This window comes from Pelobates fuscus, chromosome 3 (assembly GCF_036172605.1).
Source record: "Pelobates fuscus isolate aPelFus1 chromosome 3, aPelFus1.pri, whole genome shotgun sequence".
NCBI classification, from domain to species: domain Eukaryota; kingdom Metazoa; phylum Chordata; class Amphibia; order Anura; family Pelobatidae; genus Pelobates; species Pelobates fuscus.
The window spans coordinates 311,262,532-311,289,611 of NC_086319.1; the positions used below are offsets into that span (position 1 = coordinate 311,262,532).

A 27,080-nucleotide genomic window follows, 5' to 3' on the forward strand; every position below is an offset into this window, starting at 1 on the left:
TCTCCTCATAGAGATGAATTAAATCAAGCAATCAATCTCTGAGGAAAGTTCAGTGTCTGCATGCAGAGGGAGGAGATACTGAATCACAGGATGCTGTGCACAGTGCTGCCCTGTGCTCTGCTGACAGCAGATCTGAGTGGATTGAGGAGTTTTATGCCTCAATCAACTCGGAAGTCGCTCTGGTTCACTCTGAGTGACTGCAACTGGAGGTGTTCCTAGCTTTCAATGTAAACACTGTATTTTCTGAGAAAATACAGTGTTTACATGAGAGAGGCTGCAGGGAGCTATAGTTCTCACCTGAACAACCTCATTAAGCTGAAGTTGTGCAGGTGACTAGTGTCCCTTTAAGACTGTCCTCTTTTTCTGGTAGTTTTTCTTCTTTTAAATAAAGTCTCCTCTTTTACTGTGTTGATTCTCTTTATGTATTTAAATGTTTCTATCTTATCCCCCCTGTACCTTGGGTTTTTATGAATAAAACAAATAACACTAATAGATCCACGTGAGGTACTGCATCTGTACATACATTTGTTCCAAACTACTATGCACAATAAGCAGGGTATTATAACTAATAGACAAAGAGTTCCCTTATTAAAAACAAACAAACAATAAATAAAATTACAAAAAAATACCAAGTGGACAGTTATTTTTCAGTTGAGTAACTCACTCTAGACATAACTTTAGTCATTATCTGATGATCAACCAACAACATTCCTGTCGACATTTGAAGGAATTTAAAGAAACAGATTTATATTTATACATAAGTGCCTACAATCAAATTTTTACATATTTTCATTTTCCTTAATTCTACATGGCATTTTTAAGAGAGACCCTGACAGCACCTCTTGCTGACATTGGCACTGGTGTCTGTGTTACAGGCTGCCATGCTGTACAATTTTGCTGGAGGGTTCATTTATTGGACCTTTTGACGCCAGGATAAAGCTGGGATTTAAGTATCCTGGCAGTGTTTCTATGAGGACAGCTGCAAATGGCTTAAGCAGAGAAGGGGATTACATCCCCAATAATACAGTATTTTAAATAAAAGTAGGTGCATCTTATATTTTGGAAAGATCCTGTACGTTATGTTAGCTGCTGACTAAAATATTTAAAGTTTGTACATCTTTCACACCCAGGATTTATGTCTGTTGATTTGCAGACATCTGCTGTTGTGAGGCACATGATATAAACAGGCAGTCACTAAAACAACATTAGTTTGGCTAGTGGCCTGACAGCCTCACAAAAGAGAGGCTCCAGTTTGCAAAGAAATTTCTTGCTGCAAGGTTTGTTAGCCACAAATGAGCAGTGTTGCAATTAAATCTGGCCATAATTAAAAGCAATCCCATTTACCAGTATTGAAATACATTTTCTGGTCAAATGACCGGAAATTAAAATTAGTTAGTGGCCACACATACTTTGTTACTAACAGGTTAGTTTGATGAGCTGTGATTAAAATGAAAAAAAAAAAAAAAAAAAACCTTCTGAAAAAAGACATACCTGTTGCCTAGCTTGTGTACTCTTGCAGTTCAGACATTTACAGTACTGGCCGGTGAGCTGAGATGCAGGTGCATATGTAGCAGTAAGTAAATCTCTGTGTATGTTCAGAACCTATGACTCTATGAGAATCATGTAATCTAGCTGACTGATTCTAAACCAACTTCTTGGTTGGCTGAAATTTTAGCTGAAGTTATCTAGACAAGCTGCAGAAGTGCAGCTTGTCAGAGAGGTAGGTTGAAAAAAAAAAAAAGGTTTACTACAGGTGGTCATCACTTTACGACCTACCTATTTTACGACTGCTCACGCTTACGTCCAGCTCTCAAGCATGGGTATTCAAGGGATTACCCACGTTAGAGAGCTGGTCTAAGTTAGTGGAATTTTCCCAAACATAGAAAATGCACCAGAGCAGGGAATCCATCTAATCTATGTTCAGGGAACGTTCCCCGAACATAGATTTAAGGGATTCCCTGCTCTGCTGCGCTTGTCTATGTTCGGGGAAATTTCCCCGAACATAGTCCTCACTTACCGACCAATTCATTTTACAACCGTGTCTTTTACAACAAGAACGGAACCCGGTCGGTAAGTGATCAGTAGCTGTAATAAATTTTTGCAAATTTTATTAAAAATGGAACTTTAAAAAAAAAAAAAAAAATGGAGTTCTGTGTTTTAACTTTGGTTGCCCCTGGGCGTGCATGTGTCTATGCGCGCATGTGCGTGTGTATACACCAACCAATGTGGTACTTACCTGGACCTCCAACATCCTGACATAGCCATCTTTTTCATAATCCAGATCTTCAGGCTTCATCTGTGCGATTAGATAGTCTAATAAGGCCGTAACATATTGGTGAGAAGGGTACAATTCTAAACTCTTCACAATTTCCTTGACTTAAAGGGACACTATAGTCATAACAACTACAGCGTATTGTATTTGTTCTGGTGAATAAATGAAACAAAGAAGAACAGTGTACCTCAGAGGGAACTAGGAAGAACGTATAATATGTACAATATATACAATTATTTAATGGGATGCCAGTAGTACCATTACTAGACTCCGTAACAAAAATACAAAGAAAACAAATAAATTTTATTAACAATAAAAAGACAATACTGTTGCTAAAAAGTGCTCGAACTGCTCATGTACACAAGTGCTAGAACTGCAAGTACATGGTAGGTGGACAGAATAGAAGAATTGACTAATTATAGTTAGTCATCGGTATATATTCACATGTGATAAACCATGAATAAATTCAAAATAATTCTGTCTGCAAATACTTGCTGAGGGATAGTAGCGTGCATAGAATAATCTATAGGCAGCTTAAACGTCTGTATGCTGTTAGCGTATATAATGCGCTATAATAATGGCATACGTTTGATGCTAATGGTTGAATTGGAAACTTTGTGCTATAAGGGTAGAGCACAAATGAAAGGATCTATCTATTGTGGTAGTGAGTGCTAAATTAAACGTAATACTGGGGTGCTATTTAATATCGTTTTAGCAGCTGGATCGACTCAGTTCTCCAGCAGACACTCGGGGATTAACTACAGAATTAGATCGCTAGCTATATATTTCCCCATGTTTGGGTAGCCGATCCAGCTGCTAACACGCTATTAAATACCACTCCGATAATTCAACCATTAGCATCGAACATATGCTATTTTTAGTATTATGTTGAGTGAATGTAGGGGCGTGTCTGTATGTAGTGTTGGTGTTTGAATGCAAGCATGCTTTTGTGTGTAGTGTGTTTTTTGAATACAGTGGTGTGGTTATATAGAATAGTGGGGTTTGTATGTAATGTTGACAATGAAATGCAGGGGTGTATTTGTTTGTAGTGTTGGTGAGATTATGAGATGTATGCACATATACACACTGACACACATGCATATACATAGACACACAGATGACACAGAGGCGACTCTGGAAACAATATATTGGGGAGGATACAAAATAGTCAAAACGGGGGGAGGGGGATGGCACTAAAACTTTTCACTAGGGGATGAGGTAATGTGCTGCCATTTTCTGTCTGATGCCAGCATGCTGTGCATAGAATTCCCATTAGCCACCCAGATTTCTTGCTGTGGGCTGGCTGACACCCACAGATATACACTCACAGACACACAATCAAGTACACAGCTAAAAAAAATTAGGAGCCAGGTTTTTCAACTGCAAAAATACAATTCTTAAAGGGACACTATAGTCACCAGAACCACTACAGCTTAATGCACTCATTCAGATGGTCTCTAGAGCTGCATTCTGGGTCAGTGCTACACAGTGTGCAGCACCACCATTCGGTGTCTCCATGATCTGCATGGAAACGCTTACTGCTATCCATATGGGTGCATTGATTCAAGCATGTTTCTCTGCACATGCGCAATAGTCTCCATATGCTTTCCTATGGGAAAGCATTGGATTGGCTGAGATCGTCAAGTGATGATCTCAGCCATGGGGAGACCAGTACGGTTTTGAGAAAAAAAAAAAAAAAAACACCATTTCCATGTGATTGGAGGGACTGGTCACCTACAGACACACTCACTGACAGACACACACAAACACATTCCCAGACAGACAGCAGACACACACTGACTGACAGACTTGCTCATTGACAGACAGTAACACTCACTCACTGACACACACACACTCACTGAGACAAACACACTCACACACCTTTTCACATACACTCACAAATTATAAGCTATATTTAAATGTCTGCCCAGCCTTCCTACCTTTCCCTGGGGTCCAGTGGGGCTGCTCATATTCATCCTCCCTCGTGTGTAGTTTAGTGAGCCGGGGCTGGAGTGACATCATATTCCGACTCCCGGCATCACTGGATGGTGCACGAGGGAGCAGGAAGATTACACCATAATCAGTCAGCCGCCTATCTTAACGAATCTTGCGCCATGAGCCGCCTGCCTGTCTGGCCGCCTTCCTCCGCTCACTATGAGCCGCCTGCCTGTCCATCCGGCCGCCCGTCTCCACTCACTATGAGCCGCCTGCCTGTCCGTCCGGCCGCCCGTCTCCACTCACTATGAGCCGCCTGCCTGTCCGTCCGGCCGCCCGTCTCCACTCACTATGAGCCGCCTGCCTGTCCGTCCGGCCGCCCACTTCCGCTCACTATAAGCCGCCTGCCTGTCCGGCCGCTCACTAAGAGCTGCCTCTGCTCTTTTTGAGCCGCCTGTCACCTCAGTTTTCCAGTCAGCTAGGAGCCTGAAGGGGCTCACTCATCCCAGACGCTAGGACAAATTTCCTAATCACCATGGTGACCTGGCACCTGGGATTTGTCGAGCCCTGAATGCTAAAGCACCATTACAGGCTGGAATTGCTATACCATTTTTTATAGAGCTAATCAATAGAAATACACATAACAATTAAAAGTGATACCTTTGATTGCCTGTTGTTTGCTCCAACTTCACATCATCTATGGAGATTAAGTGGCTTTTTTTCTGAATATGTCATTGAGGGCCATCTCATTGTTTTTGGAGGAAGCATTGTATATATTATTTAAAACCCCACAGCAGGATTTATTGGACATATATTTTAGCAGTATTTAATGTTTTAATGATTGAGAAACATAAATCATAATCCACATTGCTTACATTCTGTTAGCTTTTCTAGCATCATACCTGATATGTTTTATGTTTTTAATTTGTTTTTTATTTTTATATTCTGCTTATCTTAGAAAACTATGAACTGGTGCTGGGAAGATAGCTGCACCAATTTTTGAAATATTCTCTTCAGTTATAGTGAACATGACCAGGAAAGGGGACCTGGAAGTTCTGTGTACCCTAACCTATTAGAAGAATGTAAATTGGTTCTGTAGTCCCCTTAAAGAACAATCCAAATATCATAACTACTACAGCTCGCGGGGTGCATTGCCAAAGATCCACTAGTAGGAAATCAAACCATTTAAAAATGGTCTGATTACTTACAATGAGGAGTGCCAGGAAACTCATGGCACCATAAACACTGTAGCGAACTATAGTGGTGATGGTGGCTGGAATAATTAACTGAGAATCGGAAACATGCATGCATCTTGGCATTCATTCTGACACTTCCTCAGAGTAATCTGTCAAGCCATAATATGAGCTGTTCATTTGTTGTAGCATGGAAGTGATTTCCACCAGTGCTGGTCTAATTGGATTAAAGATTAAGTTCTGTTTAGACAGAATGACATTGCATACTGTCATCTATCTGTGAAACTTCTCAGGCCTCCACTGCAGCTTTACACTCATTGCCCTAGATTCATATTTCATAATGTTTATTTTATTTTATGAAGTCGACATGATTTGCAAATAACTGTAAAATAACAAGTGTACTAGTCCTTCTCTATATTGTGCATTTAAAGTAAGTACAGGGAAATCTTGTTTTAATTATGGGCTGATTTCTTTTTTTTTTTTTATATATATATTCTTTATTTTTCGTGCTGACCGGTTTCAAAAGAACATGAGTGGCTTGCGCAGAAGCCTATTTTGTGATTCAACGGTAGGTATGAATGCACGCAATACAGTGTTATTGGTACCTTTTTGAGTTTCGTAGCCTGTGACCTGCGCAGAGGCCGGTTAAGGTGTCTATTGCTGCAGTATCTGTCAGCTTTTTCCTTTTTTCTCTTTTCACATACAGTGTAACATTTCATAACATAATAAACCATATTAAAATAAAATAAAATAAAACTAAGTAGTTCAAAAGCACGAGTGAGATTTCGCTATGCCGGTTCTGTCATTTCTATTTGTCTTAGATGTCGTATTGTTCCCATGTGGCCCAGACTTTCCGGAACGTGTTGGTGGTATTTCTCACCTGAGCTGTCATTTTATCCATTAAGTAGTTGTCCCTAATTTTTGTCTTGACCAGGGTGAGTGGGGGTGTTTCTGGGTTTATCCTGTGTTGCGCTTTCGCTCTTTGAGCAGCTAGGTAGAGCATATTTAGAAGTCTTTGGTCGTGTTTGTGGAGCCCGTCCGTGGGTCTTGAGAGGAGGCATGCCCATGGGTCTGGTGTCAGTTGTCGTTCTAAAATTTGTGAGCACAAGTCTACTATCTTTCCCCAGTATTCCTGTATCTTAGGGCATTGCCACCACATATGGATGTATGTGCCCCTCCCTCCGCACAGCCGCCAGCATGTGTCTGTAGGACTCTTTCATATGATATTGTTTCACTGGGGTGGTATACCACCGTAACATTATTTTGAAAGCTTGTTCTTGCAGTGTTGTGCAGATGGACACCTTTGCATTTGCCTCCCATATGTCCTGCCAGTCTGTCCCCTCCAATGTTTCCCCCAAGTCCGCCTCCCATCTATCCGTGTATGTTTGAGCTCCCCATGTTCCCGATGCTGTGCATATGTGGTTATACAGCTGCGAGATTAGTTTCGCTGGCATATTGGCTGATTTCTGAGCTGTCTGTGAGCATTATTAACTCATCGGTATGATTAGTAATGCTTAATTGAATTATAAAAATGTTTTATCCATATGAGTAAGTGGAACAAGTACCTTGACAGGGTTGGTGACACATTAATGGGTCTTTCACCAAACCATGAATTCTCAAGAATTAACCAGGAATAGGCCAATAGAGAGAAATGACCCAACTCTGTTTATTCATTTCACTCATTATGGCATTAAAGGAACACTCCATGCACCATTGTAACTTAATTGTAATGAAGTTGTTCTAGTGCCAGGAGGTCTCTGATGCCAGTTTACCTTTAAGGGTTAGATTGTAAACAAGCAGTTTAACCCCAAAGTCTTGAATCCTGTGCCGTGTAACTCTGCCAATGCCCTTCCACCTTTCTCAAATTTTTAAACCGGAATCCTGACACTCTAAGCCAATCTGTAGCACCCCTTTTGTTTTTTTTTTTGTTTTTCCTTAAGCGTTTTTATGAATGGGGACTTCTGATTGGCTTAGTGCGTTAGCGTTGATCCTTTTTGCAAATGATTGACGCACTGTCCGAGACCACCTGTTTCAAGCATCGGAGAGGTGGAGGAGGACAGGGACAAAGTTAGAGTGCTGGACTGAAGACTTTAGCGCGTGTCTACAGTGTAACCCCTAAAGGTAAGACTGCACCAGGGATCTCCTGGCACCATAACAACTTAATTTTAATTAGGTTGTTATTGTGCCTGTAGTGTTTCTGCAATCACATTATCTATCTATCTATCTATTGAATGAAATAGATGGTGAGAGCACACACAAAAAATAAATAAATAAATATTACCCCTATGTTCAAATAAAATCCTGTAAATATAAAATCAGGAAAAAGAACATAGGGTGATAACGTCAAAAATATAATCAAGTGGTGTATAATTAGTCACACTCACATATTACTGAGTCACTTAAAAGCTGACTCAGTCTAGACGCCTTGAATGGATAGGGAGTAATAATGATTGGAATCCAAAGCAAACTGCAAACTTTCTCCTTTTTTAAAATGCCCAGGATGCAGGTTCTCTTTAAAAGCTTTTATTACAAAGTAAAGCAGCAACGATTTGGTGAAATACAACAGTCTTGTTCTCCACACACAGAACAAGACTGTTGTATTTCACCAAATCATTGCTGCTTTACTTTGCTTTACTCATGTTCTTTTTCCTGATTTTATATTTACAGGATTTTATTTGAACATAGGGGTAATATTTATTTATTTTTTGTGTGTGCTCTCACCATCTATTTCATACTATTTACACTAATCTTATGCAGGGCCGCCATCAGGGGGTGACAACCATAACAGTTGTCACGGGCCCAGCGGCCCTGGGGGGCCCGGCCGCCCGGGCCCCACGTGTGGGGCCCAGCGGGTGGCCCACACACTTAGGGCCACCCGATGAGCCCCCTCCTTCAGGGGCCCGGTCAGCGCTGTGGCCGTTGTATTGCGCGACCGTTCCCCTTTAAAAAAAAAAAAATAAACTTCCTCCCAGCTCACTCCGCGCGGGAGGAGCGCGCGCGCCAGCCCGCCCACCCAGCCGTGAAGAGGGAGAGCCAGGCAATGAAGAGGGAGCAGCGCCGACTCCCATCATCCCCAGCCACCCTCCTGCAAAGAAAAGGTAAGAGACAGGAGGGTGGCTGGAAAATGAGATGTGTGTGTGTGTGTGTATGTCTATGTATGTCTGTGTGTCTGTATGTATGTATGTCTATGTATGTCTGTCTGTATGCATGTATGTCTGTCTGTTTCTGTCTGTCTGTGTGTGTGTGTGTCTGTATGCATGTATGTCTGTGTGTCTGTATGCATGTATGTGTCTGTCTGTATGTATGTCTGTATGCATGTATGTGTATGTCTGTATGTCTGTGTGTCTGTATGCATGTATGTGTATGTCTGTCTGTATGTCTGTCTGTATGTCTGTGTGTCTGTATGCATGTATGTGTCTGTCTGTCTGTATGTGTGTATGTCTGTCTCTCTGCATGCATGTATGTCTGTCTCTCTGCATGCATGTATGTCTGTCTCTCTGCATGCATGTATGTCTATGTATGTATGTCTGTATGCATGTATGTGTATGTATGTATGTATGTCTGGATGCATGCATGTCTGTCTGTATGTCTGTCTGTATGCGTGTGTGTATGTCTGTCTGCATGCATGTCTGTCCGTATGTATGTATGTATGTCTGGATGTCTGGATGTATGTATGTCTGGATGTATGTATGTCTGGATGTATGTATGTCTGGATGTATGTATGTCTGGATGTCTGGATGTATGTCTATGTCTGTCTGACTGCATGCATGTATGTCTACGTATGTATGTCTGTCTATGTATGTTTGTGTATGTCTGTATGCATACATGTATGTATGTCTATGTATGTATGCATACATGTATGTATGTCTATGTATGTATGTCTATGTATGTATGTCTATGTATGTATGTATATATATATATATATATGTCTGTATGTCATTCTATATGTATATATATATATATATGTCTGTATGTCATTCTATATGTATATATGTATGTCTGTATGTCAGTATGAATATATGTCTGCATATTATTATGAACGTAGGTCTGTGTGTATGGATGACTGTTTGCATGTATGTCTGTCAGTATGTCTGTATATATGCATGTATGTCAGTCTGTATGTCTGTATGCCATTATGAGTGTATGTCTGTATGCCATTATGAATGTATGTGTGTATGGATGTCAGTGTCTGTATGAATGTGTGTGTGTGTGTGTATGTATGTATGTATGTCGGTGTCTGTATGTATGTTATTATGTGTCTGTCTGTCACTATGTATGCCTGTGTGTATGTCTCAGTATGTGTCAGTATGTATGCCTGTATGCATGTATGTCTGTTTCAGTATGTGTGTCTGTTAGTATGTATCTGTGTCCTTTTGTATCAGTGTGTGCGTTTGTGTCTGTGTGTGGACCCAGTGGGCGGTATTTGGAGGCGGGCCCCAGGGGGCCCAGACCCTGAGCTGAGTTAGGGGCCCCAAAATTTCTGGTGGCAGCCCTGATCTTATGTGTGGTGGAGTGACCCCACAGGTGATTGAAGCACTCTTATTTATTCGATTTTAACCTAATATACACATTTTCTTCTTTCTAATTGTTATCTATCTATCTATATAGATATACAAAAATGGAAAAATCTTGCACTCCACCAAAACTACTATAATGCCCGGTGCTTGTCCAGCCAAAAATATGTGCAAAAGGATAGCACTCCAGGGGCTTTAATTAAGAATTAACTTTTATGACCTTAAATAAAAATGTCCCCGTTTCAGCTTGATTCCCCCAAGGTGTCCTGATGAAAGCATGAGGGAATATCTATTTGAAACTGAAATCTTCCAGCTAAACTACTCTACTCTTCTCCCTTACCCAGTTCTGAAAATATGACCCCATTCTTTAATTATACTACCATCAGCAATTATAAAACCATACATATTGCAAAGAAGAGACGTGCATCAGCCTCTAAACCAGGGCTAGGCAGCCTTCAGCACTGGAGATGCTGTGGGCTACATGTCACCTGATGTTTTGTCAGCATTATGGGAGATGTAGTTCACGTCTGGAGTGTCAAAGGTTGCCTATCACTGTTTTAAACAGTCTTTCAACACTAGAGAAAACACACATTAGAAAACCACTATTTTAAATTGAAATTCAGTCATATTTAAAATTATATTCCCTTTGTAATTTTAGGTAGTGATTCAGTGCCATTGTGTTAAATTTTCTTTCCTGGCATTGTTTGCGTGGTTCAAAACACACCCTTCCTGGGCACAGGAGTTGAATGACTTCACAAAGTGAAGTCAATGACCAGTGGGACGGCAGATGTCTTTTACGCAGAATAGACAAAGCAGAGAGTAGGGGTCAGGTTTGCAGAAAATATATGCATGGACTACTACTTTCATGGAATTCATGTTCATCTAAAGCCACGAAAATTCAAGTATTTTCTTGTACTGCAGGGTAAGAAATAAAGGGGTTGCAACTATATTTGTTTTGAGATTTTGTGTCTACAATTTCATTAGCGACAAATTGTAGATGGTTATATGATTATTTTATTTAACACATTTTGTTCCAGAATACCTAAGGAATATATCTTGATTTTCATAAACCTAGGGTGGCTGATTTAAAACTTCCTTTGCCAGATTTAGGGCTGATAAAGCATCTTGGGAATTGTATGTCTACAAGAGTTGAGAGCTACCTTTTGGCTTGCTATGATTTTAAGGATTAGTTATATTATGTTTGTTAGTGCTTCTGTTTTAGATTGTGTGTGTGTAAAACTGGTGCCTGCATTAAGATCCTAGAGTTCTATATGGTTTATATCCAAACTCAGCTAAACATAGCATTGTACGTTTTCTGGCATCTTTCAAATATGCCAAGTCTATGTTAATAAACTACTACATTGGCATAGGTTTACTCTAGACATGATAATGCATACTGTTTATTGTTATACAGAGCACACTGAGTTTTGTATAAGAATTGCCAGGCTTGTTATGTCCAAATGTTCTACACAGGAGGAGAAATGCATTGAGTAAAATATAACCTCCCAAAATCAATTGTAAACAGGTAAACTTTAAACAAAGTTTATGCAAATTCCAGTGACCGTCCTGGCACTTAGTCTGTTCTGAAGGGGTTAAGTATCCTATTCTGAAATAGAACACACTACTCCTTTACTTATAAAAGGACTGTATATAGCTAATAAAATAAGCACCAGTGTTCCGAGACGCCTCCTGTGAAGTTATTGTTGAGACTTATTATTATTCTTATTATTTATAAAGCGCCAACAAATTTTGCAGCGCTGTACAATGGGTGGACTAACAGACATTTAATTGTAACCAGATAAGTTGGACGAACAGAGGGATTGAGGGCCCTACTCAATGAGCAGTATGATAGAGGGAGTTGGAGTATAGAGAGACACAAGGTAAGGGTAGGGTAGAAAGTAAGTTGCTAGAATAGTATTCACTGAAGGCTTAGTGGTTTTTTTTTTTTTTTTTTTTACAGTTGCAGGAGAGCGATTGGGGTGTCGGAGGGAAAGCTATTAACAGTTTGATACGCTTTCCTAAAGAATTGAGTTTTCAATGATTTTTTTTTTTTAAGTAATGGAGACGGGGTGCAAGTCTGATGGAAAAAGGAAGGGAGTTCCACGGGAATGGTGCAACCCTAGAGAAGTGCATGAGAGACAGTTGCCAACAATGCATCCCATGGAAAGATATGAAAAGCATTCACTTCCACTTTTTACTACAGTAGGTGAATCTAGGGGAATTTATAAATATCTCTTGAGATTCACACTTTTATAAAATAAGCCTTCAGGGGACAGCAGCAACCAAGGCATCTTGATGTGATTTCGGGTCATAAACACTGCTCCTTCAGCCTTGCTGTTGAGAAATGTCACGGTTTACTATTTAAAATATCCATGCCTCAAGTAGTTGTCGTTCAGACAGCCAAACAGAATTCCAGGCTGAAACAGAATAAGTAATTGAGGCTATTTTATGTCTGGCGTTAACATGCAAAGTATGCCGATATCAGACACTGGGTTGAGCACCCCGTGATTTTCTGGATTCAATGAATATCCGGCTATCCCATACTTACCAACATTTCGAATGGACAAAGAGGGACACTTTAATTTTAGCGTTGTGACTGGGGGTGTGATCGGGGGGGAGGGGCTTTTCTGAGACAATTTAGGTGTTTTAGCAATTTATGCGCCTACAATATACCGTATTTACTCGCATTTAATGCGCATCTTTTTTTGAAAATAAAGTTTCCAAAATTTGCATGTGTATTTGTTCGGGACAAAATTCTAAATTTGAAGGCGAATTGCATTCCAGCGAATTTACATATTCGAATTCACACAGGTAAATTTTGTTCCTGAAAGAGGGCTTAAGAAAGAATAGACTTAAAGGATCACTATAGGGTCAGGAACACAAACCTGTATTCCTGACCCTATAGTGTTTAACCCACCATTTAGGTGACTTGCCCCTTCACACTCCCCCTAAAACTATCCTTATTTCCAGCGCCGCACAGGTCAGTCGGAGCTGGCTATACCCACTTTGTGACATCATAAAAATGGCAGATTTTTAGCCAATTCAATGCTTTCCCATAGAGAAAGCATTGGATTGGCTAAAATCGGCGGAGGGCCAAATGCCGTTTTGGCCAATCATGGCCTCCTCATAGAGATGCATTGAGCATGCAGAGCATGGGAATGCTCAACAGCAGGGCTGCTTACTGTGCAGCCCTGAGCCACGAAGCACCTCCAGTGGCCATCTGAGGAGTGGCCACTTGGAGGTATCCCTAGGGGCAATGTAACACTCTGAAAAGGCAGTGTTTACATAAAAATGCCTGAAGGGAGCTATTATACTCACCAGAAAAACTACATTAGACCACTATAGTGCCAGAAAAACAAACTGCCGACGTCAGATCCGAATGCGCATGTGTAGCAAGAGCCGCGTGCGCATTCAAACCACCCTTAGGAAAGCATTGCTCAATGCTTTTCTATGGACATCCAGCATCTTCTCACTGTGATTTTCACAGTGAGAATCGCGGAAGCGCCTCTAGCGGCTGTCAGCGAGACAGCCATTAGAGGCTGGATTAACCCTCAGTGAAACGCTATGTTTTCAGCTGCAGGGTTAAAACAAGAGGGACCTGGCACCCAGACCACTTAATTGAGCTGAAGTGGTCTGGGTGCCTATAGTGGTCCTTTAAGTTGTAGTTGTTTTGGTGACACTAGTGTTCCTTTAACATGTAACACTAAAATTATAATCCCATCAATGTTACTATGGTATATGGCAATAAACATTTTCATTGTAGCACAATGTTGTATAGTAGTATCTTCTTGTATAAATGTACATTACATTCGCAGCAAAAACATTTTTCAGCTTCCGGGTTTCAAAAATTGAGGTGCGCATATGTAAAAATAAAATATAAATTACAAATAAATATGATAATTTAAAGCAAGAACAATATATCTTATTTACCCAGACTGATTTCTAATTACATCTATTAAAATTTAAAAAACCATTACTGGGAGTTTTATTGTTGTGAAGCTCTGTTACACATACACTCAGACACAGAAGCAATATGGAGCCCCTAGAAAAGAGGAACATAAGAATAGAAAAGAGGGACAGAATGGTTTGCGTCCAAAATAGGGACTGTTTTGAGAGACCAACTTTAAACTTTTGAAAAATGGTTTAACCCCTCATGGTAAACAGGTGCCTGGACATTCGTGCTCCCATAACATCTAAAAGCTGAAGGTGGGGGAGGTAGGAGTATTATTTTAAGTTCTATTATACATCTGCACATACCAAAAATATAGAACTCCTAGAAAAGGGGAGAATTTTGAAAATCATAAAAAAAAATAAAAAAAAAAGACTGGGTGGATTTGGGCACAACACAGAGACTGTCCTTCCTATGTCTATCTGGTCATCATGTTTATGCAGTGATATAATTTGCTTCAAGGATATCTTACTGAAGCTCAATACAATTTCAGCCATGAAACAGTTAATACATTCTCAAATTAGACTTTTGTGAAGCTTGTGTGTCAGCAATGTACTGATTGGAATCTAAGAGTACATTGCAACACCCTACACTTACACCACAGTGATACAGTAAAATAGAAGCCGGCTTACATTAAAGCAGGGAGTGACCAGTTTGGTTTTTCCTAAGAGCCAGATCAAACATTTAGGAGCCAGATTCTGCAACAAAATGGACAGCTTCCTCTTTGTTAAATTTTCTTATGACGCCCTTGACCTGACTGCATGTAATATCCTCTTGCAATATACGTACCCTGTGTTCTAATGTTAATTGCAATTCCGCAAAATGACATATTCAAAAGGGGACTGCATATTAGAGCTTGGTCTAAAGCAGTGATGGTTTACTATGCCTTTGTGTATGTCAGTCAACCAGTCTGACACAGTAGTCACCATAACCACCTCAACCGGTGCCTGGAGTCTGTGGGTGCTGGATCTTGCAGCTATACTCGCTGTTTTACAGAGATACTCGAGCCCCACAGTTTGCAGTCCAGCACCGACTGCAATAATGCAAAGGCATTCGTTATGCTCCGACTCACGCTATATTCCTTCATAATAGGGAGTGCTATAGCATTGTTAAATGTGTAAGCAATGGGTGCAGGGTATACCTTACCCTTGCACACTGGATTTTTGTGAATTACATTTACCTTAAAGGGGCACTAGGCACAATTCTTTTTGTGCTCCCCTCTTCCCACCTTCTCTAAAATATTGATGACCAGTTAAAAAGGACATTTTAGTCGCCAGAACCCCTTTATCTTAATGTAGTGGTTCTGGTGTCTTTGGCATGTCCCTGTAGACTAAGCAATGAAAACGCTATTTATGTATTTACATTGCTGTCTAGTTAGAGGCTGTCAATCAGTTGGCCCCTAGAGGTGCTTCCTACTTTAGTGGTGCACTGTGTGCAGCACCTATGTTCAGTGTCTCTATGTTCTGCATGGATTCAGTGCATCTCTATAAGGAGATACTGATTAGCACGCAGAGTTTTCCTAATTTTTTCCAATGGCTCCCAATGCTTACTATTGATTTTGGTCTCCGCCATGGAGGTGGGACCAGCCGCCGCGAGACCAGAGCGGCAATGGAGAAAAGGGTAAGTAAACAAACTCCTTACTCCGGGGCTGGGCATATGTACTGGTACTCGACTCAGGTCTCCTAATTGATAGAGAACTGAGCAGTTAGACTTCAAAGACATGATCTATACACACAAACTGCTTCATTAGGCTAATGTTGTTTTGGTGCCTATGGTGTCCTTTTAAGTAATGCTTAAATGGCACACTTTGTGGCATCATGAAAGCAAAAAAAATGTAAGTTAAGTATTTTTTTTATGTATATATGCTTTTTTACAGACTTGGGGGTTGTAATTTGTTTGCTATAAATGCATTTTCTGGTTGCCATGGCAGTAAAATGTATTTTGATTTAGTGTAAAAAGCTGCCAATCTTCATACAGCTTTGATCTTGATTTGACCTTTTTTTGCTGTCTCTCTCCCAATCCTTTCTTCTTAACGTTTTTATAATACAGAATTGCCTATGGTATTAAGCATAATTAGCAAATGTTATTATTAACTTTACATGTTTTCATATTTCTTTGCTGTGCTATTTTATATAAAACAAATTTATGTTACTTTAAATGCCCTTGCTATTATTTCATGATGTCCTGAGGGAAGAATTTTTGTTAAAATTTCCTCACAATTGTAAGGAAATGACCAATAAAGAAAGACTCCAAGTACCATATTCTCTGTCGGTTGGTGTCCCTGCAGTGTAAGTTGTCAAACTGTTTAGCAATGGTTTGACTTCTGACCTGGACTCTGCTGGCCATTGCTCCCCAACTGTAAGCTCCTGTTTAGGAACTCCTGTTCGTTCTCAAGAGCATTTGATGAGTCTAGTGATTACTCTCAGCCCATGAGCTAAGCCCTGCACTGCAAGATTTATCTCAAGAGTTGAGAGTTTCCAGCTCAGCGAAGTCAGGGAGCAACACCTGGTGGACTCCAAATAAAAACATTTTGACTATTTACATTGGGGGTGTTGGACTGCCCCTGGAATAAGTGGTTCTGGTGCTTGGAATATTGTTTTAAAAACGATCTCTGTTTTCATTGTTTCATTGGCTTTGTTTTCCCTAGGTCACGATTGCTGTGAACGAGTCAAGTTGTCACTCTGTGCTTCCAAGAATGGTTTCTCTGTTGTGGTGGCAGAAGACAGTTTTGATTTTGTCCAGGATGAAGCATATGATTCAGCCCAGTTTTTAGCTGCGAATGCAGGCAACCAACAAGCTCTTATATTTGCTAGGTTTTTAGATCGGTCAAGGCCATCGTCTGGTGATGTGACTGTTCTGGATGAGAAGATCACACTAGCTTTTCGACATCTGCATTTGCCTAGTAGTTGGAATGTTCTTGGGGAAAACCCAGTTACAAAAGGTATGGATGGATTCTCGTTAATGGCTTTTTTCTGAATTTAGTGTATTTAAAAATGCAATTGTAAAGGAAAAGGAGACTTTAAACTTAACTGTCATCCCTCCTATAATAGGTGAAAAGTGGTTATTATGATAGGAATTCCCTTTTAACGTTCCCCAGTAATAAAGCAAACCGTTTTGTTCTTTTACTTGGATCTCTCTTGGATGCTGGGTCATTTCTGTAGGTAGGTTTACAACATTCAGCTTCTGTAGAGCTGCTGAAGCCAGATGCCAATCCTGCCGCCCATTCATTAACGGAGAGTGTCTGGTGACTGCCTACAAGACCCTCTCCTGGCTAGCTAATGGCACCTCAAGTGTTTCAGGGCTAATTTGCTCACCTCAGGTTATACACTGTCACTTTCTGTTTCTGTATTTGCATATTCTCTGAAGAATTTGACTCCTTAATATAAAACTGTGAGAAAGTGGCAGAACCTGGCTGTGGTTATGCTAGCTATTTTGCAAGTTTAGAAAACTGGCATCTGTACCCTTGAATACGGTTTGGTTGACAAGATCCCTTTGAAGTAGAGGATATCAACAGTGAATATGTGGTCAGGCAGGGTTCTGTTAGCACTTCCAGTTTTCAATCATAGCGGCAACAAAGGGTTCTCCTACCTTCATATAGAATACTGTAGTCAATGTTAAGCCATGTTGTACAGCTTTCTATTCTGTCAAGTCAAGAAGAAGGCAGCTAGCAAAAAATAGATGTTAAGTATTGTCCGTCTGGATATGCCAGTGTATCTCAAACATTAACACTTCATCTATAATTAAACTCTAAATCTGAGATCTCCATAACTCCCTACCCTCTGGGTCATACGGGGAATGCTATCTGTCAGGGGAGAGGATTTATCTTCACACAGTCTCCAGTACACAGTGTTGTGGATAGAATTTAATTTACAAGCCTAATCCATTCATTCTCCAGAGCGCTTACGGTAATTTCTGGTTCTCCAGTCACAAGGACTGGGACCTAATCACACTGTGAAGATGGATTTGCTTTATGTTCTATATATGTCGGTGCTCTTTAGAGATGGATATTTAAAGACCATTGACGGCTTTGTGAATCTCTACTGAGGGAAATAATTCATTATCCGAGGAATGATTCCAGTATCTTGTACTAAGCCCAAATCCAGTGGGTGGTTTCTGTCACCAGACACACTAAACACATTTGTCAGTTTACACCAGTTCAGCTGTCTAAACACCCAAAGCTCCCATACTGGAGCTCCTTGAACTTCACATCTGTTAGGCTGCTGCACATCACATAACCGGCAACCAAGGACACTTTAAACAAACAATGCAATAGTCTGGCTTCACTTTAACTTATGTATTGTGGCTTTTGCTTAAAGATAGAGCGTTTATTTTCTCTCTGTAACACAGATTTCCCCTGCAGTTTAATAATATCTTTGTAAGGATACTGGACAGGATTCATCCTAGCCTCCCACCCAAACATTAAATAAAGGTTGCTGAATGTCTTTTCACAAATGCGAAATGTGAAAAGCATAGGGTTATATTCACCTGCTTTTGCACAGGTGTCACAGGCCATGTGACTGAATTAAATGATCTTCCTAGATCTAGCACAATTTCAGCATTCTATAAATGCAAACCTTCTGGTTTATGGCTGTGCTCTTGTGGTATCATAATTAACCCATTAAGGACAGCTTGTGAACCAACTAAAACAATGCCTAGAATTTATGCTGTGTTCCATTGTAATGTAAAGGTTTCTCTTTAAGTGGACCCATACATATTTTAGATTGTTTTTTTTTTTTTTTTTTAACAAGGACATATATGGCTTTCTTTTAATATCCACATATATATATCCAACACAACATTAAGTATGACTAGAACGTTAAAAATGGAGACAAATACCCCAAAATGTTTTTGTGTTTTTTTTCAGTTTTGCCTTGTATGTCTACCAAAAATTAATTGTTGGTAGTTAACACTAATCCTATACCCGCCTGACCCCTAATCATATGCTTACACTATTCATCTGCTCCAACCTTAACCCTACACTATCCCTAACCCAGCAATAACACTTTATACTAGCTCTACCCTAACTCAGCAGGATTTCCCATCTCACACAGTACAGGGCGCTATGTGAGTGCCCTCTACTGTGTGATCGCAGCATGAGAGGGAGATCCTCTTTTAATACAGCAGTTCTGGCAGTCCCTGCCAATCACACAGTAAACGATGCTGGGCAGCTGGCAAAGCCCAGCACCAACAGTCTGTGCATGATCACTCAGCTGCAGTGACTTAACTCTGCTCACACCAAAAGTGCGGGATGTTCCATGCTGTCCTAAATAGTACAAGGGTTATGCTTTTAAAAAGAGGGGATAAAAAAAAAATAGTGACAAACATTGTTGTTTCTGTGTTTGTTCTGAATGGGGGCATTGGCAGCAGCATTGTTCTCTTACCTGCATGTTTTATTTAAACGTATGCAGCTCTGTCACTGTCTGAGGTCCTTGAAAAATTAGCAAAGGCCTCCAATGGTGACTTTGTCGCGCGGTGTCTGGTTGCCATGGGTTACAGGGGCATGTGAGTTATACTTACCTGAAAACATGACCTCGTGGCCACCAATACCCTTCCTGAAAACACCGTCAATGTGAGTATTTCATAAAGATTGTATATTTCTGAAATATAATTTTTTCGTAATGGGGTGGGATGTCAGTGCAGTTGTAGCGTAGTTGTTACATTCCGAAAAATAGGCTGTAAGATTTTCATTTTTTTTCACTAGTGATTTAGAATTTGCTTTAAGTTTTCAGTCTTTTGTACACATTTCTCTGCATGCAAGTCTGATCTAGGTTTGCTGTTTTTATTTCATGTTTAACTCCATAAAGACAAATGCTAGAATGGCAGGCATGTAATGCTCTATGTGGTATGATGCTAACTCCTGGGGGGTAATTTTTGCACCACATATTCTCAGTAGTGTATAGCAGTATGTAGGCCAGGATTTGGACAAGTTGTGAGTATGTCCATGTTTGTCTCCACGGCAAGTGAGCATAAGATAATTTACTTGCTGTGAAGTGAGTTGAAGTCTCTCCAGCACACACAGAATGAGGCAGTGCACTGTGTGAGAGCTGGGATAGGAAGCTGCCATGTCCCCTCCCCTCCACTCCACACATGCTGCTAGGCAGCTAGTGTAATGGGCTGCTAGGAGGTCAGAGAGAGAAGTCAGGTAAGAAAACCCCAGAGCTTGGCCATGGAAATGGTGTTTGCTCAAACCAACCACCCCACTGAGTGTGTGAGGGTCTGAGTGTGGAGTAAGGCCAACTAACAACTCCTACTATCTTACCCATGCCCACTGTACCCCAACTCCCACTATCCTGCCCCAGCCCACTGTACCCCAACTCCCACAACACTGTCCCAGCCCACTGTACCCCAACTCCCACAACACTGTCCCAGCCCACTGTACCCCAACTCCCACTATCCTGCCCCAGCCCACTCTACCCTAACTTCCACTATCCTGCCACACCACACTGTACCCCAACTCCCACTATCCTGCCCCAGGCCACTGTACCCCCACTATCCTGCCACACCACACTGTACCCCAACTCACACTATCCTGCCCCAGCCCACTGTACCCTTACTTCCACTATCCTGCCCTAGCATAATGTATCCCAACTTCTATCTGCTCAAGCATACTATACCTCCAACTCTCACATAACATCTACTATACTGCCACACCCCACTGTACCCTAACTTCCACTATACTGCCCCAGCCCATTGTACCTTTGCAATAACTCCCACTAGCCAGTCCAGTCTACCACAACAACTAATATCCTGGCCCAGCCCACTGTACCTCATACTCTCACTATCTTGCCATAACTTTCACTGTCCTGCCCCAGGCTACTGTAACCCAAATCTCATTATCCTGCTCCAACCCAGTACAGCTCCCTTTATCTTTGCTCAGTCTACTGTACTTCAACTTCAATCCTACTATACTTCAACTCCCATTATCCTTCAGTAGTATAGTCCACTCCAGCAACCACTATCCTGCCCCAATCCATTCTCCCCAAACTGTCACTCCCACTATCCTGCCTTGATCAATCTCTCCAACTCCCACTGTCCTACCATTGCCTCACTCCCAAAATGCACTCTCCTGCCTCTGCCACAACTATTTTACCAAAACCCTAAATCCAATTTTTCTGCTACATCAACTAGCCTGCCCACTTTACCCCCAATTCCTATTATGATTTCATGTCCTTAACTCCCACTACTGTGACACACAACAAACACTTCTTCTGTCCGCAATCTTTTTACCACTGCCAGTTCCTACTCAGATGTAACCTCTAACTCCCTTTACCCTTTTCAACCCTGTGTTTGGATGCAAGACTATGTGCAGGCTTGTTGACTTGTAACATTTAGGCCTGACTATTGGCACAGCACAGGACATGACATTGTGAGCCATAATGATGCTGTATTTGCAAGTACACATGTGCAATCCCACTGACTCAAACTTCAGGGGTTTATTTGGTAAACAGGGAATTGTAAAATAATTGACTAGGTAATTTAAGAATTTAGACCAGTGTAGCTGAAGAGATTCCTGTGCCAATAATTCCATAATCGTATGGAACCGTTTAAAAAATAAAATAAAAAATAAAACCATACAATGCTGACTTAGCTTTTTATATTTATTTTGTCTGTTAATTGATGAATAGGTTTTTGGGTAACAAGTCTGCAATAGGTGGTTAAAGCACACACTATGTGATTAAATCTTTGTTTAATAAGGTGACTGTTTGGGCTGGATATTATCCACTCTTCTTATAATTGCAAAAAAATGATATTAAAAAAACATCTGAAATTAAGTTCTTGAATTTGCTGCAAAGCCAAATGCCCTACAACATCTGCAGTAAGTTCTTGCCAAACCAGGAAGCACCTGCTGCACAATTACAATGCTGGGCTTGTCCTGTAAACAGTGCTTTAAGAACAGAGTAAAGGTTTCTGGGAGTTGTAGTTCATTTGCCAGCTCACTACTGAAAAATGTTAACAGCTGAACAACAACTCCCAGAAACCAAGTCATGCCATCATGCACTCAACATTGCTGGGGCAAAATCCAGGCACCTAACTTGGTGTATTTATGGAGCAAAACTAAAAAAAAAAAAAAGCCCTGAACTCCAAATTAGTTTTTTGGTCAGTTGTGCCATAATGCTAGAGAAAATGTTTTAAGTAAACCCTTCACTTCTAAACAGTTTTAAACGTCCAGCTTCATGTTGCAAGCTACATGAATAGTTTATTGTTCTAGATTCATATTTTAGTAGGGCCCCACGTACATGCTATGCAAAAAAAACAGCACTGAGGTTCATATAAGAATTATGTCATGGCAATACTATGAATGTGGAATGTAGCCTCATGACTCATTACATCCAGCCATCTGCTAACTAGAGAACAGTTATTGTGCTGGCTACCATTCAAAACACACAGGTGAGCGGGCCCACAAACGAAATCGGAATCCAAATGCTTAGATTTGCTTCATTAAAGTCACACATTTTCCTACGGGGACCATATTTATGTAGTTTTGTGATTAATATTAGTTTAATATATACATCTGTTTCTAAATCGTAAGATTTCATTAGGCTTAGCTCCAATCTTTTTCCACCTTGTTTCTTTTCACTCCCTTATCTACCTTTTTTGTATTTTTTTTTTTTTTTTATACTTCAACACGTTATTCAGTGCAATATTTCCAAACTGACAGGATACCACCGTTTCAGTTTGTTTAAATTTGTTGGGAATCAATTAATCTCTTACAGGTGCTGCTTTTCCTTTGCATTGTCAGCTGCGTTCTTGCCCAAAACTATCAGTGGACATCCTTTAAATGAGTTAAAAACCGTTAATCTCTTACCAGTGACACTGATTTTTTTTATTTTTTTCGTTGTTGTATTTAGTGCAATCTTGCTGAGGTAATGATTCTGAGGTAATAATAATTTTTTTTTTTAAAAACAGTTTTACACTTTTTTTTTTCCTTTTGCAATCTTGCCAAACTAGCATTGCACAACCGTTTTGATATATTTGAAAAAAAAAAAAAAAAAATCAGATTCTTGAGTGTACTTTTAACTTCAGCTTAATAGATGCGGGCTTCTGCTTGTAATTGTTCATTTAGCTTTAACCTCAGTTCTGCGTGAAGCAAAAAATCGTTCCCTCTTTAACACACTGCCTCATTCTCCTTGTAGCCGCCCTTTCTGCTCGCGGTCATTTAATTGCATAGGCTCTGCCTCCCCGCCTCCGGATGCGTGCGTGCGTGCTCCTCCTCCTACGTCATCACGCAACCGGTCTACAATTTTTTTTTTTTAAAGAAATAAACATCTCAGTTTTTTTTGTATTATTGCAACATAGAAGAAAGAATAGGCATCTCTGGTTAAGCACATGTGAAATCTGATATTTCCATTGGATGTCTGACCTTCGTAGGATTTTTAGTCCGGCAGAGTTGAAGTAGCATTCCTGAATTAATGGGTTACTTCCATGTCATCACAGAAAAAAAAATTCTCTGTGCAACAAACTAGGAAACTGTATGTCAATCTAAAACCATAGTTTTCTTAACCTATTGTTGTCTAAAGCTAAAATATTTTCTCTAAGTAGTTGTAGTTTATTTTTTATTTTTTTAAATTTTTTCCATGGGTTTTCTCATTTTCTTGCTTTTCTTTTCTAGATGACCAGCTGCAGGAGACGTTGATGCACTTTGCTGCTCGGCTGGGCTTGTGTCGATTGTCAAAGTTTCTTCTGGAACAGCCTGGGGGACGACGAGCTCTCAATATACAAAATAGCGAAGGTGCTACACCGTTGAGCCTGGCTATGGACAGAGGCTTCCTGAGATTAAATCACTTGTTGACAGAGTATGGATCACTTATTACATTGCCATGTAATGTAACCATAGTAGAAAATTATTTTACCCAGTTTCCAGTTATAATCCTTTAGTGGAAAAATGATAAATCAAAGGATTCATCTTACTTTTGCTTTATGTATCCTATCTCAATCAGAAGGTTGTAAAGCGACATTCTGTTAAATATGATTATAAAATACGATTTTCATTTGCAAACATGAACAATATTTTATAAGATTGTAATATCTTCCAATCGGTATCTTCATTGTTAACACACTTTTATGTGATCAGGATTATGGCTCCAACTTTATGCCGAATGTAGTACTGTATAAAGCCAGTTCTTATATTAGACCGTTTATTTACAAGGAAGGGCTGATTTTTAATTTTCAATCGTGTGGGCAGTAAAAGTACAGTTTAATATACGTAATTACCATAAACGCGTGTGCTGCTATTTCTTCAGGCAAAGTAGGCACTTGAGTACCATCATTAAATTGGGTAATAGTAAGAACCCCTAGATGGTGGGCTACAGTATCCCCAGGTCATACTTGAAAACCAGAGTAATCTGAAAGGAACACTATAGTCACCTAAATTACTTTAGCTAAATAAAGCAGTGTATAGATCATTCCCCTGCAATTTCACTGCTCAATTCACTGTAATTTAGGAGTTGAATCACTTTGTTTCTGTTTATGCAGCCCTAGCCACATCTCCCCTGGCTATGATTGACAGAGCCTGCATGGAAAAAAAAAAACTGGTTTCACTTTCAAACAGATGTAATTTACCTTAAATAATTGTATCTCAATATCTAAATTGAACTTTAATCACGTACAGGAGGCTCTTGCAGGGTCTAGCAAGCTATTAACATAGGGGATAAGAAAATCTTAATTAAACAGAACTTGCAATAAAGAAAGCCTAAATAGGGCTATCGTTACAGGAAGTGTTTATGGAAGGCTGTGCAAGTCACATGCAGGGAGGTGTGACTAGGGCTCATAAACAAAGGGATTTCACTCCTAAATGGCAGAGGATTGAGCAGTGAGGCTGCATGGGGCATGTTCCATACCCCAAAACTGCTTCATTAAGCTAAAGTTGTTCAGGTGACTATAGTGTCCCTTGAATGTACCTTCCCTGGTTAAATACTTTATTATTATTATTATTATTTGCCACAGTAGGTTTATTCCTGTCCTGTAAATTAGAATATCAGTATTAGTAGTATTCAGAAAGGAGACTGTGCTTACTCACAATGTAAACAAATAGTGCTAACTAAAATGTTTTTATTACATATTGCTTTTTTAGATATCTAAATTCAACTTGAATCTAAACAGTAAACATGTACAAGTTTCTGAGACTTAAAGGATTATTCCATTCACTGTGACCACTTCATTGATTTGAAGTCATCATGGTGCATCAAATCTACATGTGCAGTGTTTCGTTTTCAAAACCTGCATATACAGAGATTAACCCCATAGCTGCTGGAGGTGTAACTCCTCCTAGCAAGGGGGAGTGACATCAGTGAAGTTTGTTTAGGCTGAGAACTTTGACTCGGTGGTAGAATGGAGGTGAGTTCTAAGGCTTATTTATTTAAAGGGACACTCTACTCACCAGAACAACTACAGCTTAATTGGGGAGACTAGATGTGCCAAATGGTTCTTATCTGCCGTCCCATTCTATATTTCTATGTTAATGTAGTTGTTCTGGTGAGTAGTCTGTGCCTGCAGGCTTTTTACAGTAAACACTGTCTTTTCAGAGAAAAAGCAGTGTTTACATTACAGCCTAGGGACACCTCCAGTGCCCACTCTTCAGATGGCTACTACAGGTGCTTCCTGTGGCAGTGCTGCACAGCGTGCAGTACTGACATTGTGTTTCCACCCTCTGCAAGAAGACACTTATAGAGATGCATTGATTCAGTGCGGTGTTTGACAAATCATTACAAACCCATTATAATGTGATTGATCGGATTGCTGAGTGTGTACATTAACTTCTATTACTAATACATTTTACATGCTTACTAATGCATTCTTTTGAAATATGTTTTTATTAAACTTGAAGTCCGCTCCCTCTTCCATACTCTAATCTCAAACTAATATCAATAGGACATTGCTTTGAATCTTTTCTAGTTTGCTCTCATGATCTTCTGATTGATTTAGACTAGAAAAGATTTATTTTACTAGTGATCTAGCAATGTGTTATTTAGCTTTCTACTGCTCATAAGATAGAGCTTCTGTTTCCAGCTAGTGAATATTTGGAAGCCTATTAAACTGGTAGTCTATTTTACGGCCATGTTCATTTCTAGCTTTATAAATCACAACATGTAATAATGTCATGCACATTGGCTTGTAAAGATCTCATCTCAAGCTATTTCTCTCTTTAGTTTTAAATAACCCAATAAAGTTATATTTAGGTGATTAGTGATCACATTTTGCTACTGATGGGATTAAGCAAATTATGGTTTGATTCACTTTTAAAATACTTTACAACTTTAAAAAAAAATAATTACATTAAGTTCTTATTGCTTAGTCCTGGTACTTTAAACTCAGGGATCCCCCCCTGGGCTGCACAACACAGCAACAGTCTTCGATCTTGATAGATAAAGATATCTCAGAGGTAGATAGAGGTAAATATCATAGTCTTGGTCTCATTAATAATCTGTGCAGGAAGATTGATAAGCATTGAGGGAGGACTGGCCAGGCTGCTTTTCTTATGTACTGGAACAGCTGTATAGCTCATAAGTGCCGGGTGACCTTACAGTAAAAGGATTTGAATAGAGCCAGTTACCTGTGTAGAGATTTTTAGTTTTTCAAATAGACGCAGGCGACTTAAAAACAGGCATCTTCTTCTCTAACTTCTGAATAAAGCTGGACAAGCGCTAATCTCTTCTCTGCTGATATTTCAGACAATGCTTTTAGCAGGGAGCGTTTGGCTATGTTGGATTGGCTATTCTTTATCAGTAGCTGATCCATGCGTATCTCTTTAAGAACTCCTCCAATAGCAGAGCCATAGCTATCAAGTGTGAAGACACATTCTGTTTGTTTAGGTACAATTCTGGACTTTAACAGCACAAAGGTGTTAGTAGTTATACATACATGAGATAATGTGAATGTACTCAGAGATGGGAGAACTTTGGACATAAAAAAATACACTAAATATTATTTCATAAGTTGAGACAACCAACAGATGGCAGTATACTCTGTGTACAGTTTATATAGTTCACAATGCATTTGCAAAGCTTATTGAAGTGCTTTATGGGTGAGGTGTTTTCAATTCCAGTTTATAAGGGGAGGTATGCTTCCTCTTTCCGTTAGGTAAAAAAATATCTGAGACCGAGAGGGGTATTTTTCTAAACCCCTACTTACTTATTAATCCTTGATAGGGAACACATGGGGTGGGCGGCAGCATTGCAATATGGCTGTGTAATACAAAAGCAAATACACAAAAATAAGTC

General features: G+C 39.9%; 1 protein-coding gene across 1 annotated transcript in view; it reads left to right on the forward strand.

Annotated features, from left to right (window-relative positions):
- Positions 1–27,080, forward strand: part of AKAP13 (A-kinase anchoring protein 13) — a 294,031-nt gene that overhangs the window by 121,835 nt on the left and 145,116 nt on the right. The window contains exons 5-6 of the mRNA XM_063448874.1: positions 16,511–16,804; positions 23,474–23,657. Of these exons, the coding sequence (XP_063304944.1) occupies positions 16,511–16,804; positions 23,474–23,657 (478 nt within the window). The remainder of the gene's footprint in view (positions 1–16,510; positions 16,805–23,473; positions 23,658–27,080) is intronic.